General features: G+C 43.9%; 1 protein-coding gene across 3 annotated transcripts in view; it reads left to right on the top strand.

The window, feature by feature from the left end:
• KMT5A (lysine methyltransferase 5A) overlaps positions 1 to 14180 on the top strand; it is a 66719-nt gene that overhangs the window by 50104 nt on the left and 2435 nt on the right. The window contains exon 8 of one of the 3 annotated variants that reach the window (XM_033956404.1): positions 4596 to 5970. The exons of 1 other annotated variant lie outside the window; for it this stretch is intronic. In XM_033956404.1, the coding sequence (XP_033812295.1) occupies positions 4596 to 4806 (211 nt within the window). In that variant the 3' untranslated portion in view covers positions 4807 to 5970. Of the gene's footprint in view, positions 1 to 1577; positions 3590 to 4595; positions 5971 to 14180 lie in introns of those variants that run through there. One more of the 3 variants, XM_033956403.1, reaches the window with a different exon arrangement.

The raw sequence follows: 14180 nt of genomic DNA, 5'->3' as shown, positions 1-14180 counted from the left end.
TGATCACAGGCTGCTGGCTGTTTACTGCCATCCTCCTCCTTACCATTGCACACTCCCAGCTCCTCTTTCAACCTGGCTCCTTCTCTGTGCCTATCTATGCTGTCGTACAGTCAGGGATTCTCTGCAGACACAGAATTCCCTGACTACCGAAGTCTGACAATCCCAGGCTAGCATAGCATTCAGACTCCTTCTTCATAGTGTACTGCTGGAGCTCCTTCACCTAACTGCCCCAGTGAGTAAAGCCCCCAGCCATTCCACACCTGACCCATTCATCTAGTGGCTCTGTGTGCGTCTGCCCACCCCTATGTTTGTAGCCAGTCCCATAGCTCCTACTATGAATAGCTTAAAAAAAAGCAGCAGATATGCATGATGCTTACCTCCTGAGCTGGACTCTTCCCAGCTCATGCTGTGTGTGTTTGGAAACTTTTTAGTAGCTTTGCCGCCTTGGCTTCCCTCCCACCCCACATGGACTCATTGTTAAGAAAGCATTGTGAAAGATGAACTTGTGCAATTTTTGCGGGAAAATTGTTTAAATTGTGGTCTTCTGTGTCTTGTAAAGCTTTAGAAATCTGATTTTAAAGCTTATATAGTATAACATTGTCATAGTACCCAGATGTACTGTATGAGTGGAGGAGTAACCTAAAGGTTAGTGCAGTGGCTTGAGAACCAGAGCAACCAGGCTCAATTCCCAGTGCAGCTCCTTATGATTCTGGGCAAGTCACTTAACCCTCTATTGCAGAATACGTACCAATATATATTCAAGCTTCTTTGATTGTAAGCACAAAAAGGTGATATATCAGATCCCATCCCCTACACCTCTGTCTTACATGGGCTTTGCAAATTACCTAGTGGTATTGTATTGGCAGAAGTAGGGAGATATAGTTTTAACATGCTTATTGTATCTCTTGAGTGTTCTAAAGCAGTGTTTTCTCAACTCAGTCCTTGAGTACTCCCTTGCCAGTTGGGTTTTCAGGATATCCACAATGAATTTGCATGCACTGCTTCCATTATATGCAAATTTCCTTCATGCATATTCATTGTGGATATCCTGAAAACCCGACTGGCAAGGGGGGTACTCCAGGACTGAGTTGAGAAACCCTGTTCTAAAGCATGCCTATTGAGATGTTTTATTTTGCCAGGTACTTTGTGACCTGTGTTGACCACTGTTGGAAACAGGATATTGGACTTGATGGGCCTCCAGTCTGTCCCAGTATGGCAACTTTTATGTTATGTTTATCTCTGTAGGCAGTTTGTTGTATTCAAAATCACATTGCTCTTTATATTCCACCCTGTTGTAGTTACATCTTCCTTATTTGGATTCAGAGACTGTCCAAGATTCATTTTGTCCCTTTATCTGTATTGTCCATTGTTGCAGTCTTGGACGTATCTCCTCGGGTACCTCTGTGTAGGGATGTGAATAACTTTATGCAAGTGGTATATTATTATTATTATTATTATATGAGGGACTGAAAAAGTAAGAATGGTGTAAGAATGACTTTAGTGTTGACATAAGCACAGGAATAATTTTAGTTTTTTGGGGTTTGTGATTTTGGGTTTTTTTTAACTGATGATGCCAGCTGGATACCATTGGACAAAAGCCACTGTCTTATCTCTTGCAACACTTCATACGAGCATGCTAACCACTAAAGCCCATGCTGAGATGGGCTGCCAGAGGTCAGTGTTTTTAGTTGCCTGTAATGGATCCTTTGGGTTGATTAGTAAATAATGTTTAGAGATTAACCCAAGGTGGCCTGCAACTTGCCAGCCTTTTTAAGTGGAGATGACGCTAATACTACTTATCACTGATATAGCACTAAAAGGCATATGCAGCGCAGATCCCAATTCTGCCACTTTTAATCTGCATTCCCACCATCAGCAAGTTTACTAAGAGGTCAATACTTGTCATGTTGACATTAAGGTAATGCTGCATCTAGACTGTAGTATCCAGTTGTGTAAAAGGACTAATTTTTTGATAGGGTCCTGAGGTTAACAGCTGCTGGCTGGGTGGATCTAACTACAAACTAGGGAGTCACAGCCTAACCAGGTCCACCAATTTGAGGTTTGGTACTTTTTAGGATATCCCCAATGAATATGCATATTCATTATGGAAATCTTGAAAACCCAATCTGATGAAGGCCAAAGTTGGTCACCCTTGGTTTAGCACATCTACTGAATCCCCTGCTATAAATGTCACTGCACGCAATAGATTCTCTATTTCTTTTGGAAACTTAAATATTGCAATAAGCAGCATGAGAACTTTGCCTATATTTTTGGTTAATTCATAGTATTGGCAAGGACCTTTTTACCATAGCTATCCTAAGTGCCAATGGCTTGAGAAGAAATGGAATTTTTATCTCAGTAGAAAATAAAATGGTTAGTTAAATGTCTAAAACGAACACCTTAGGTATTATAGTTTTTGGACCTCAGCGGTGCAGCTGTGTGACAAAACTTAAGCACACAGATCAGATAGCACCAAGATCTTTTATATAGTTTTATTTTACTTTACAGCTTAGTGTTTAATAGTATTTAAATACTCATCTCTTTTAGAAGCATAGCAGGGGATCTTCATCTGACATAGACTATGTTTCGCCCATAGGGGCTGTATCAAGGTATTTCCCCTATCACTAAAAAGAGATGCTCAATATAATATGCATAGATATATCTTATCTTAGAAACTTTTAAGACTACCTAGCAGAAAGCTATCTACTTAATTTCTATTAGGCTAGCCTTTTCTTAGAATATAATATAGTTGTAGTTACCTAAGTTATGCTGGTTCCATGAATGCCACTGAGAGTGATTACAAGGCAAACATGGCCGCGGCTTTTTTAGAGAGGAATGTACGTCATTAACTCATCAGTACGTATCCAATCAGGGCAGACATATGGCGGGGAGCCATTAATCAATTATTTAACTTATTTAGATTAATGCCATCCATTCAACGTCAGCGTTGAGAGTAGACCCCGTGGTTTAACCGTATTTAATAGAAAAACAATGTTTGCTCTTTAAAATTCAATCTTTCTACATAGTTACCACCCTCCACCCTACTGTAATATAGTCAATTCTCCATCTCAGATCTGAAATTTTATGCTTAACCTCTTGCCAGTGTTGAACCAATGGGGCTTCTAAATTACCTGTATTGATGATCTTAGATTTATGGTCTGTTAACCTAAAGTTAATTATCCTACTTGTTCTGCCTACATACACCAAATTACAGGGACACTGAATAATGTAAACTACTTGACTACTCGTACATGAAGTATTCATTGTGGATCTAAAAGTCTTTGTGTCCGGATGGGTCCACTCTGGACCCACTATAACTTGTTGGCACCATTGACACTGCCCACATGGCTTGTGAGCATAGTTTTGACCATCCTCTGTTATTTCAACTACTTTCTCAAATTTCTGTAAAGATAGTACTTCTCCAATAGTCCGTCCTCTTTTATAGGACACAATAGGATATTGTTGAAAACGGGGGCTTAGCTGTAGCGCTGTCCAATGGTGTTTTATACTGTACTTTGAAATAATTAAACTACTCAAATCAGAATATGGAAGTACACAAATCAGATCCTCCTCTAGATTCCCTTCAGTTTTTTCTTGGATTAGTAAGGATCTCTGTGCATATTTAGCCCGGAGGTAAGCTTTCCTAATAGATTTCACTGAGGAGGGTCTGATTTGTATACTTCCATATATTGATTAATAGACCAATGACGATCTTGGTGCTATCTGATCTGTGTGCTTAAGTTTTGTCACACAGCTGCACCGCTGACACTAATTGATTTGGAGACCTTAGGGAAAGTATATATTTATATATATTTTTGCCTATAATATTTGTGTAGTTAAATGTCTGCCATACTTCAGAGTTTGTAAAAAGGAATTGGTACTCTTGTAATGACTGACAAGAGGGAAAAGGGTGGGGAGAATGAACAACCGCAAATAAAAGCTGTCGTTTTATCAGATGACAGTAAGCAAGCAAGACCTTTTTATCCATCCATGAGACTGCTTCCGAGTCCAGTTAATTAAATTGACATGAACTGGGCCAATACTACTATTAAAAAAATAATAATTAAAAACAAATTCAGAAGAATTTTAATCATACCCTAGATTCTTAGAAAGCTGTGGAACTGTACCGAATAGCACATTTTGCTAGTTGGCCGAATATAAATAATGGGCATTGTCTTGCCAGTATTCAGTGGTTGACTGGGTAAGTCTAGCAGCCAGATATGCCTAAATAGCAGGTCTATCTGGCTGCTAGACTTAGCTGGTCAGCCAATTAATATCAACTTAGCTGACTAGGTCTATCATGGCTAAACTTGGACTGGAAATTCAATGCCGGTGGCCAGATCCGGCCCCAGCATTGAATTTCCGGGAGGTAGTCAGGTTGTCTCCAGCGTTCCAAAAATTGTCCCGCAAGTATTTTTCAGTAGAATTTAGTACAGTAAAGCCCCAGATTATTTGTATTTGAATTTAAATTGCTATTCAGCCAAATACATAATGTATTTAGGGCCAAATTGAATATGAATGTTCAATACATCCTTAACCTGAGGGTATTTTTTTTGTTGTTGTTGTTTTTTTGTGTGTGTGTGTGTGTTAAATAGTGTTGATGCTACACGGGAGACCCACCGTCTTGGAAGGTTAATCAATCATAGTAAAAATGGAAACTGTCACACAAAGCTTCATGACGTCAACGGCGTACCTCATCTTATCTTAATTGCCTCACAGGATATTAAAGTGGATGAAGAACTCTTATATGACTATGGTGATAGAAGTAAGGCTTCTATTGAAGCTCATCCCTGGTTGAAACACTAAATTATTTTTCTATAGACTGAATGAATCCTGTTGAACAGATTTTTTCTTTATTTTAATTTTTGCAGGCATCTTACAAAGTAGCTTTGCATGGTTTTAAATTTTACCTCTTTTTTTTTCCCCTCATAGAATCTAAATGGAAATTGCAAGATTTAAAACAGGCTCAAACAGAGTCTTAGATCTACCAAACCTTTTTTACTGTTACAATTTTTGTAACTTGTTTTGCATATGTTGGTGCTTCCAGAGCTTGTGCCTAGATTAGGTTTTTATAGCGAGAAAAATAAAATGTTGATCTCATCTCTGCTGTTCAGCAGTGAAATGTCTGAGGTAGGTAACAAAGTGCCATGGATATTTTTTGACCTATACTTAGTTAACTCTAGCATTTATGTCCTAGTACTTCAAGATCATTTGATTTCTAGTGGACTGTTGAACCTTTTTGCTGAGGAGTCCAACATTTTTTGGTGTGATATTTAATAATGAGAATTTTATGGCAACCTAGGATTTCCTGCCAGATTCAAAAATTTTATCACTAGGACTGATGTTATGGCATGTGTTTGAATCCAAAGGACTGGATTATTCTTGACTAATAATTATTTATTAATTGGTCTTAATATACTATTATATGGAGGCTGAAAAGGGAGGTCTTTTTTTCCTACCAACACTCTTTCTCAGAAGGCTACCACACTGTTCTGGACTTGGTCAAGTAATGACACAGTTGTGATACAGAAGATGTTACAGTGTGCACTTGTTTATTCAACAACCTCAACCTTGTGCTGCTTTGAAAAAATCAGATTATTGGAACTGTTATGGACTGACTACATTCTGCAAATCTTAAATGAATTTCTACAGCAGTTTCCTTTTCTTCCCTCCATGAAAACACTGTGACAAAGTACTTGATCTTTAGTATGGATGGGGAGTGCCTGAGGCTTCCTACAATACATAGTTTGAATGCCTTGAGAAGGTGTATGTTGCTCTGATGGTATTTTGCTTCCCTAAACTGGTGTACAAGAAGGCTCCATTCTTTCTTGTCTTAAAAACTTATGGGGTCATTTATTAATGTGAGAATTTTAATGTCTTGACTGTACAATACATAGCAAGATTAAGTGGTTTTGTATGTTTTAAAAACACTTGAACTACTGTCCATATAATATATTTATTGCTAATGATCATGTTGTAATTCTTGTTTTTAATGCTTTTATTTCCTGTAGCTGGTCCTACAAAACATATGTAGTACTGTTTTTGTTTATTTTGTTGTTGCTGGTTTTTTTGTTTTAACACATACAGCCTTCATATACGAGGTCTGTTGCTCCAGGACTGATTTTTTTTTTTTTTTTTTAATTTTGTTCCAGTGCAATAGGTGAGAGACATTCTAGACCAGTGTTCTCCTTTTGACACCTATGGACCGGTGGAAATAAAATAATTATTTTGTGGACCGGCACCGGTCCGCAGACTGGCAGTTAAAGAACACTGGGCTAAGTCGTGCCCATCTCCAATCTCTGCCCCAGACCTCACCCCCTTAATTGTAACACCATTTTTTCCATTCATTTTTCATATATACACACAATATAATTGTATTAACAACACATAATGGTTAACCACAAAATTAAAATACACAAAGCACACTGTATGCTTTTCAACATTCATTCCTACCAGAAAACAGATAACCCCATGCAAATGCAGAACCAAAACTAAAAGTACTAATATTTACAAACAAACCCTAAGATGTAATACCCTGCAAGTAATACAACCCCAGAGGAAAAAAACAAATGCATTTCTTCCTGAACAGACAAAACAATCACTAAATAAAAAAAATAAAAGCATTTCCCCTACCGTTGTTGTCTCTCTCCCTTCATGTACTTTGCCTTCTGGCCTGTCCCCTGGTGTTATCTTTGGGCTGGTCCACTGTGCGATCAACACAGCGTCTTCGGGCTAGCTCCCTGAGTGCTGCATTGCACAAAGCTGTGGGCAGTGGCTCCTCGTGCGCATCATCTAGAAGACTACCCTCTGACGTTGTGAGAGAAGGCTTCCGGTTTAGGCGCAGGCCATGCGTAAGAGCCTTTTCCTATGGCTTTGTGCACTGCAGCACTCAGGGAGCCAGCCCAATGGCGCCACGTTGATCGCACTGTGGACCGGCAGAAAATTTCTGTGGACCGGCACCAGTCCATGGACCAGCGGTTGAAGAACACTGTTCTAGACAGTACGGTTAGTTGCATGGTTGCAGAAGGAATCCACTCCAGATTTTTCACTGTGCAGTGTAGTGCCCTCTACAGTTTTTTTTTTTCCTTCTGCACGCATTTATGCAGGTGTGTGTGTGTGTATTCTGTTACCCCATTTTACTTTAATTTGATGTGATTCTGTCCCCTTTTCAGGTAAATTGGTGCTTGGAGTGATTTTAAAGCTCTACCAGCTTGAGAATTCAGACTTTGGTCTGTAACTGACAGGCTGATCCCTCTATATACTTGTTTGCCAGCCTGCATAGTTTTCTCTGGAGCTCAGGGCTGTCCCAGAGGTGATCTCACATTTTTTTAATCAGGTGTCAAGCACAGGCTGTTAGATGCCCTTAGGAGGCTCGCTGGTGTCTCGCAGGGTGCTGGCTGCTTTATTGCGCCTCTGCCCATTCTGATGCACATATGATGGTCTGCAAAGGTGGAGGTATAGTCAGACATTGGAGTCTAACTGGCAGCCCAAAGATCAGCTTTGTAGGAGCATTCCCAGCATTGTGGCAGTGATTATTCTCATCCAGCTACTGCGAGAGAACTGAAAGCAAGCTTGCAGCACTTCTAACTGATCCTTTCAGGTTGTAGTGACAGCCTGTGAGATACATCAGAAGAGTTCTGAAAAGTGGGGTTTTGAGGTTTTGAACGTTCCCCTCCTGAAAAATCCTAAAATTGCCTTTTTTTGAGTTTGGGAAATATGAAAAATATTGCGATTTTTGGCGTGAATTTTGTGACGGCAACCATCTTGGATTTTTAACTACCGTATTTTTCAATCCATAAGACGCACCTGACCATAAAATGCACCCACCTGTAGAAGAGGAAAAACCAAGGAAAAAAATTCTAAACCAAATGGTGTGCTCTGTATCCTGCCCCCCCTCTGGTGGTCTAGTAGTAGGCTGGGACAGGCTACAGGGCACATCTAATGGTAGGCACAAATAGTGGCAGCCAGCCCCAGGCCAGCCAGCTAGCCAGTCCCAAGTCAGCCAGCCAACCAGCCAACCCACCCCAAGCCTGCCAACCAGTCTCAAGTTAGTCAGCCAGCTAGCTCCCAGCAACCATCCAGCCCACCCCAAGCTAGCCAGCCAGCTCCCAGCCCCTATCCAGGTGGTCTAGCGTGATTCCTCCCTGCTAGCCATCTTCTATTTCCCGGACAAGAGCAGTGGAGGTCAGGCATGAGCTTTCCGCGCTCCTGCCTGACCCTGTGTTGATTTTATGATTGGTTGCCATCAGTTCTCGCATCCCTCTGGGCTCTCCTTGTGGATTCTTGCCAGGATTGTGCAATTTTAGTGCTTTTAGAGCATTTTTGTATCACATGGCGCAACCAGGGGGGCCGCAGCGTCCAGCTTAGCCTCTCTCCTGCTAAAGCAGGTGACCAAATGCTCAGCTAGCCCAGCAGGGCAGCTTTCATGGGTTTCAGGGCTTGGCAAGATTGGTAATTTCTTCTGCCAGGCTATGGGCTCTGCGCAGCTTTGAAAAAGCTCAGTTTAGCCACCTTAATGTGACCTATGCCCCAGGAGCTGAACATTTTTAAAAATTTTGCACTCTAGATTTCAGAATAGAGAATGACACGGGGACCATTTACCATAGTAAATTGTGGTCACCGCAGTAAATCCGCAGGAATGGAGACATTTGCAACTGGTTTACCGCGGGAATGGGGACAAGACCTTTTACTGCCAGTCATGCCACAATGAAGACAGAAGGAACCCAAAGCCTGAGACCAATGTGATTTGAAGAATAAAATTATCAGACAACAAAAGGTGGAAAAAAATACATTTATTTTATATTTTGTGATTAGAATATTTCAGATTTGAAATATGTATCTTGCTAGAGCTGGTATTAGACATAACTGGGAACTGCAAAGGCCAGGCTAGAAACATAGAAGATGACAGCAGATAAGGGCCATAGCCCATCAGGTCTGACCACTCTACTGACCCACCCCCAAGTCTCCTAGGGATCCCACTCCTGGTGACAGGTTCCCTTGGCTTAACCCTCTAAGGGATCCCACATGGGCATTTCATTTGCTCTTAAATTCTTGCATGCTGTTTGCCTCGATCACCTGCACCGGGAGCTCGTTCCAAGGATCAACCATTCTCTCGGTGAAGAAATATTTCCTGGTGTCGCCATGAAATTTCCCGCCCCTGAGTTTGAGCGGATGCCATCTTGTGGCTGAGGGTCCTTTTGAGAAAGAGAATCTCTTCTTCCATCTCGATACGGCCGGTAATATACTTAAATGTCTCGATCATGTCTCCTCGCTCCCTACGTTCCTCAAGTGAGTATAGCCGCAAATTTTTCAGCCTTTCCTCGTACGATAGATCCTTGAGCCCCGAGACCATCCTGGTGGCCATCCGTTGCACCGACTCTACTTTCAGCACATCTTTTCAGTAATGTGGTCTCACCATGGTTCTGTATAATGGCATTATGACTTCCGGCTGACGAAACTCCTGCGGATGCAACCTAACAACTGTCTTGCCTTAGAGGAAGCCTTCTCCACATGATCAGCAGTTTTCATGTCTGCGCTGATGATCACTCCTAAGTCTCGTTCTGTTGAAGTTCTAGCTAAGGTCTCACCATTCAAGGTGTAAGTTCTGCACGGATTTCTGCTGTCGAGGTGCATGATCTTGCATTTCTTAGCGTTGAAGCCCAGCTGCTAGGTCGAGGACCAAAGCTCCAACAAATGTAGGTCCTGTGTCATACTATCGGGTGAATTGCCGTCTCTCACTATATTGCATAGTTTGGCGTTGTCAGCGAATAACGTTATCTTACCTTGAAGCCCCTGAGTTAGGTCCCCTATGAATATGTTGAAAAGGAGCGGGCCCAAGACTGAGCCCTGCGGTACTCCACTGGTCACCTACGATGTTTTAGAGAGGGTACCATTAACTACCACCCTCTGAAGTCTGCCACTCAGCCAGTCATTGACCCATGTAGTTAGTGTTTCTCCCAGCCCCATTGATTTCATCTTGCTCAACAGCCTGCGATGCGGGACACTATCGAAAGCTTTGCTGAAGTCTAGGTATATGACATCCACGGATTCTCCCAAGTCTAGCTGTTTTGTTACCCAGTCAAAGAAGCTGATGAGACTGGATTGGCAGGACCTACCCTTGGTGAATCCGTGTTGACTGGGATCCCGTAGATTCTCCTCATCCAAGATTGTGTCTAATTTACGTTTGATTAGTGTTTCCATGAGTTTGCATACTATTGATGTGAGATTCACCGGTCTGTAGTTTGCAGCCTCTGCCCTGCAACCCTTTTTGTGCAGTGGAACGACGTTAGCTGTTTTCCAGTCTATGGGGACTCTCCCCGAACTTAGGGAGAGATTGAAGAGTCCTGATAGACCTTCTTTCTGAATCTTTAGAGGAGGCTTTTTGGTCACTCGGCTGGCTCTGGCCACGTCTTCCTCCTGGCTTTGTGGTGTATACTGTACATACTACATTCTCTCTCTTCAATTTTGTTTTGGCGAGCACAGTTTATATGCCTGATGCAAGTTTGATTCAGGTGTCAGAGTAATCTATCTCTGCCCGCAGTGGACTGCAGTTTCCACTTCTTCCAAGGCTTCTTAGGATGGGCTGCTTTTTTGGAACTGTGATTGTTTGGCAGAAGTCTGGATGACTTCATGGATTCTAGACTGGACCGTTGCCCTACAACTCAGCCTGATAGCAGACCTGGCCCTCCTAGGATTCTGGTCATTCTGATTAGAGAATGATATGGGGAAAAAATCTGTCCCCATCCCAGGCCCATTGTCCCCTTCACCGATCCATCACCGCCATCCCCTTCACCGCCCCGTCCCCGCAGCATCCATTCAAGCCCCTCAGTACTGCAATATTTAGCTTATTCCTTCCTTATAAATCAAAGTTCTGGCTGCTGAACTGGAGAAGGATGTTCAGCTGGCAGGGCTTTGTTTATACATTTTTATCAATACAACTAATATACTACTTTATTCTAAAGCAAAAGAAAATAAATATAATTTTTTTTTCTACTTTTGTTGTCTGGTTTCTGCTTTCCTCATCTTCTCATTCAATTCCTTCCATTCACTGTCTGTCTTCTTTCTGCGCCTTCTGCGTCTGTTACTGTCTCTCCATTCACCCCCCCCCCCAATTGGTCTGGCATCCATCTTCTTCCCTCTGCTCCCCCATAGTCTGCCATCTCCGTCTTCTTCCCTCCCAGCGTCTTCTCCCCACTCTCTCTTCCCCATTTCCCAGCGTCTTATCCCTACTTCCTCCACCCCACCTTCCCCAGGTCCCTTCAGCATCTGTTTTTATCCACCCCACCTTTCTTCCCTTTCTCCCTCCCTGCCCCTTATCTTCGCTGCAGGCAATTTCTAAATGTTTCCTACCAGCAGCCGGAGCATTGAAATTGCGTGTGGCTGCGTCAGAGGTGACCTTAACAGCAGCCACATGTGATTTCAATGCTCCGGCTGCTGGTAAAGAAGCACATTTAGAGAAATTCCCTGTCGTAAAGTAAAGCAGGGAGGGAGATGCGATTGGGCTCAGGCGGTGGCGGTGATCTGGATGGAGGGAGGGAGGGAGATGCTTGGGCGGTGATTAGGCTCAGGCGGCGACTATCAGAACGGAAGGAGTGCGATCGGTGACCGCGCGCGTTCCCTCCCTTCACTGCAGAGACAAGGCCATTCACCGCTCCATGGGGCAGTCTTCTCCCTGTACCTGCGGCGACCACTTCCTTTCTCTCCGTTTTGGTGGGTTACCCGCAGCTAACAACCACCATGTCATTCTCTAATTCTGATCTTATGGCACCCAGGGCTTCCAACCTTGTGCAAGTGACACATCATAGGTGTTTTCTCAGGGCTACCAATGCTGGTATAATGGCTACTGACTTTCCTAGCCTCCCGACTTCAGTGCTGTGCCTCCTGATGCACAGGCACAATGGCACCAGATCAGGGGATGCCCTGCGGAAGATTGGGGGCCATTTCAAAACATTTTTGCCTGTCTGGATGCACGTTATGCCTGACCAGTAGGTCTTGGAGTTTATTTGGTCAAGTTATAAACTGGAATTTGCTCGACCTCTAACAGATTGGCTAGTGGGCTCTGCTCAGATCGCCCAGACAAAGCACTTAGGATTCCAACCACCGTTCAGCGCTTGCTGGATTTTCAAGCTATGGATTGCCCAACCTCTCGGGCTCAAACAGATGTACTCTATATAGTTTCTTGTGCCAAAGAGAGGCTCTGAAGAGTGGAGGCCTAGTCTGGATTTTTAGCATGTGACTGCGGCTCTCAAGATTCCATGATTTTGAATGGGGACTGTGAGTTTGGTCATTGCAACAGTGACTTCAGGACAGTTTTTTGCCTCTGGATCTTACATCACCATTTTTCTGGTCCACCGCTAAGTTTTGCAGCTTCATGATGGAACGGCATTATCAGTTCTTGGCCCAGCCCTTTGGACTGGCTTCAGTGCCCCAGACCTTCACTAAGGTGATAGTAGTGGTGGTGGCTTACCTGTGGCAGATGGGTCTCCAGGTGCACCCTTATTTAGAGGGCTGGCTGATCATAGCTCCCTCGTTGGCTGAGGAATGCCGCACGTTGGAGCGCATACTCCAGGTGCTGGTAGACCTGGGTTGGATTGTCAGATTCAAAACATAAGACAAAAATGACCCAACTGACGCCCACGCACTCGCTTGGATATCTAGGAGTTCCTTTCAACCAGGCATCTCTCTACCAGTAGTCTGCTGGCAGAAACTATGTGCTTGGCTTTCTTCCCTTCTGGAGTGGCCAGCTCCTTTGGCATGGGATTATCTTCAGATTCGGGGATCAATAGTTGCCATGTTGGATGTGATTCCTTGGGCGAGGTCGTGTATGTATCCTCTACAACATGCTTTGCTCTCTTGCCGGGTTCCGCACAGGGATGCCTTGCAGACCCGTCTACCTTGGCCTCTGGAACCCAAGCAAGCATGGCCTGGTGGCTTCTCCTGCAATCACTCTGCTGGGGCATTTTACTACACTTTGCCTTTTGGATTGTGGTGATGACAGATGCAAGTCTTCAGGGCTGGGGAGCTCATTGCAATCATTGTCCTCTTCAGGGGTGTTGGAGACACCATCTCGGTGACGGTGGTCATTCAACCGGTTAGAGCTCAGAGCCATTTGACCAGCTCTTTCGAGAATACAGAAGACGCTGGTGGACCAAGACATCCAGGTCTTTTCCAATAGTATGACAACAGTAGCTTCTGTCACTCACCAGGGAGGAACCAAGAGCACTCCTCTGGTTCAGGAAACCTGTCTTCTTTTTCATTGGAAGGAGCATCATGTCCTAGCACTGTTGGTAGTGCAGGTGGCAGGAATAGACTACGTTCAAGCAGACTTCCTCAGCAGACAGCCTCTGGATCCAGGTGAGTTCTGTCCCCAGAGGCGTTTCAAGTGATAGTGGGGGCTGGGAAAGACTCTGTTTTGACCTCGGGGGCCAAGGCAAGAGGCAAGTAAGCAGATCAGTTCATCATTTGAAGATCTGAGCCCGGAAGCAAGGGGCTTGACGCTTTGCTGCAGCCTTGGCCTCCGGAGATTCTCCTGTATGTTTTTCCTCCTTGGCCGATGTTTGGAGAATCGTGGCTCTTCCAGGCTGCATCATTATGGTGGCTCCAGATTGGCCTTGCTGTCCATGGTATGCAGATTTGCTGTGCCTGCACAGAGGTCGCAGCCTTCGGCTGAGCACGTCTCCAGCCTTCCTCATGCAGTGTCCAGTATCCAGGGAGGATCTGGGTCACTTTGCTCTTCCGGCTTGACTCTTGAGCGGCAACCTTAGAGCATCAGAATATTCTGCCCTGGTTGATGATATTCTTCTGAAGTCTACAAAGTCGTCTGTGGTGTCTACTTACGCTACCTGCTGTGGAAGGCCTTCCATAACTGGTATGCACAGGTCCAGGTGGACCCATTTTCATCTCTAATCTTGCTAATTATCGCCTTTCTTCAGGCTAGTTTGGATACAGGCCTTATTGTGGCTTCTTTTCGAATTCTTGTGGCTGGATTCTCCTATTTTAGATCCCGGAAGCACCAGTCTTCCTTGGCATCTCCTCCTGATGCTGCTAGACTCTTGAAGGTAGTTTATCATGTCCGACCACCGGTTAAGCACCTTTTCTCTTCCTGGGACCTTAACCGCATATTGTCTAGCCTTGCTAAGGCATCTTTTGAGCCTTTTGAGATGCTACCCTCTTGGACTTGA

Source organism: Geotrypetes seraphini, chromosome 8 (genome assembly GCF_902459505.1).
Source record: "Geotrypetes seraphini chromosome 8, aGeoSer1.1, whole genome shotgun sequence".
Lineage (NCBI taxonomy): Eukaryota > Metazoa > Chordata > Amphibia > Gymnophiona > Dermophiidae > Geotrypetes > Geotrypetes seraphini.
This window is presented reverse-complemented; position numbering and strand designations above follow the sequence as displayed.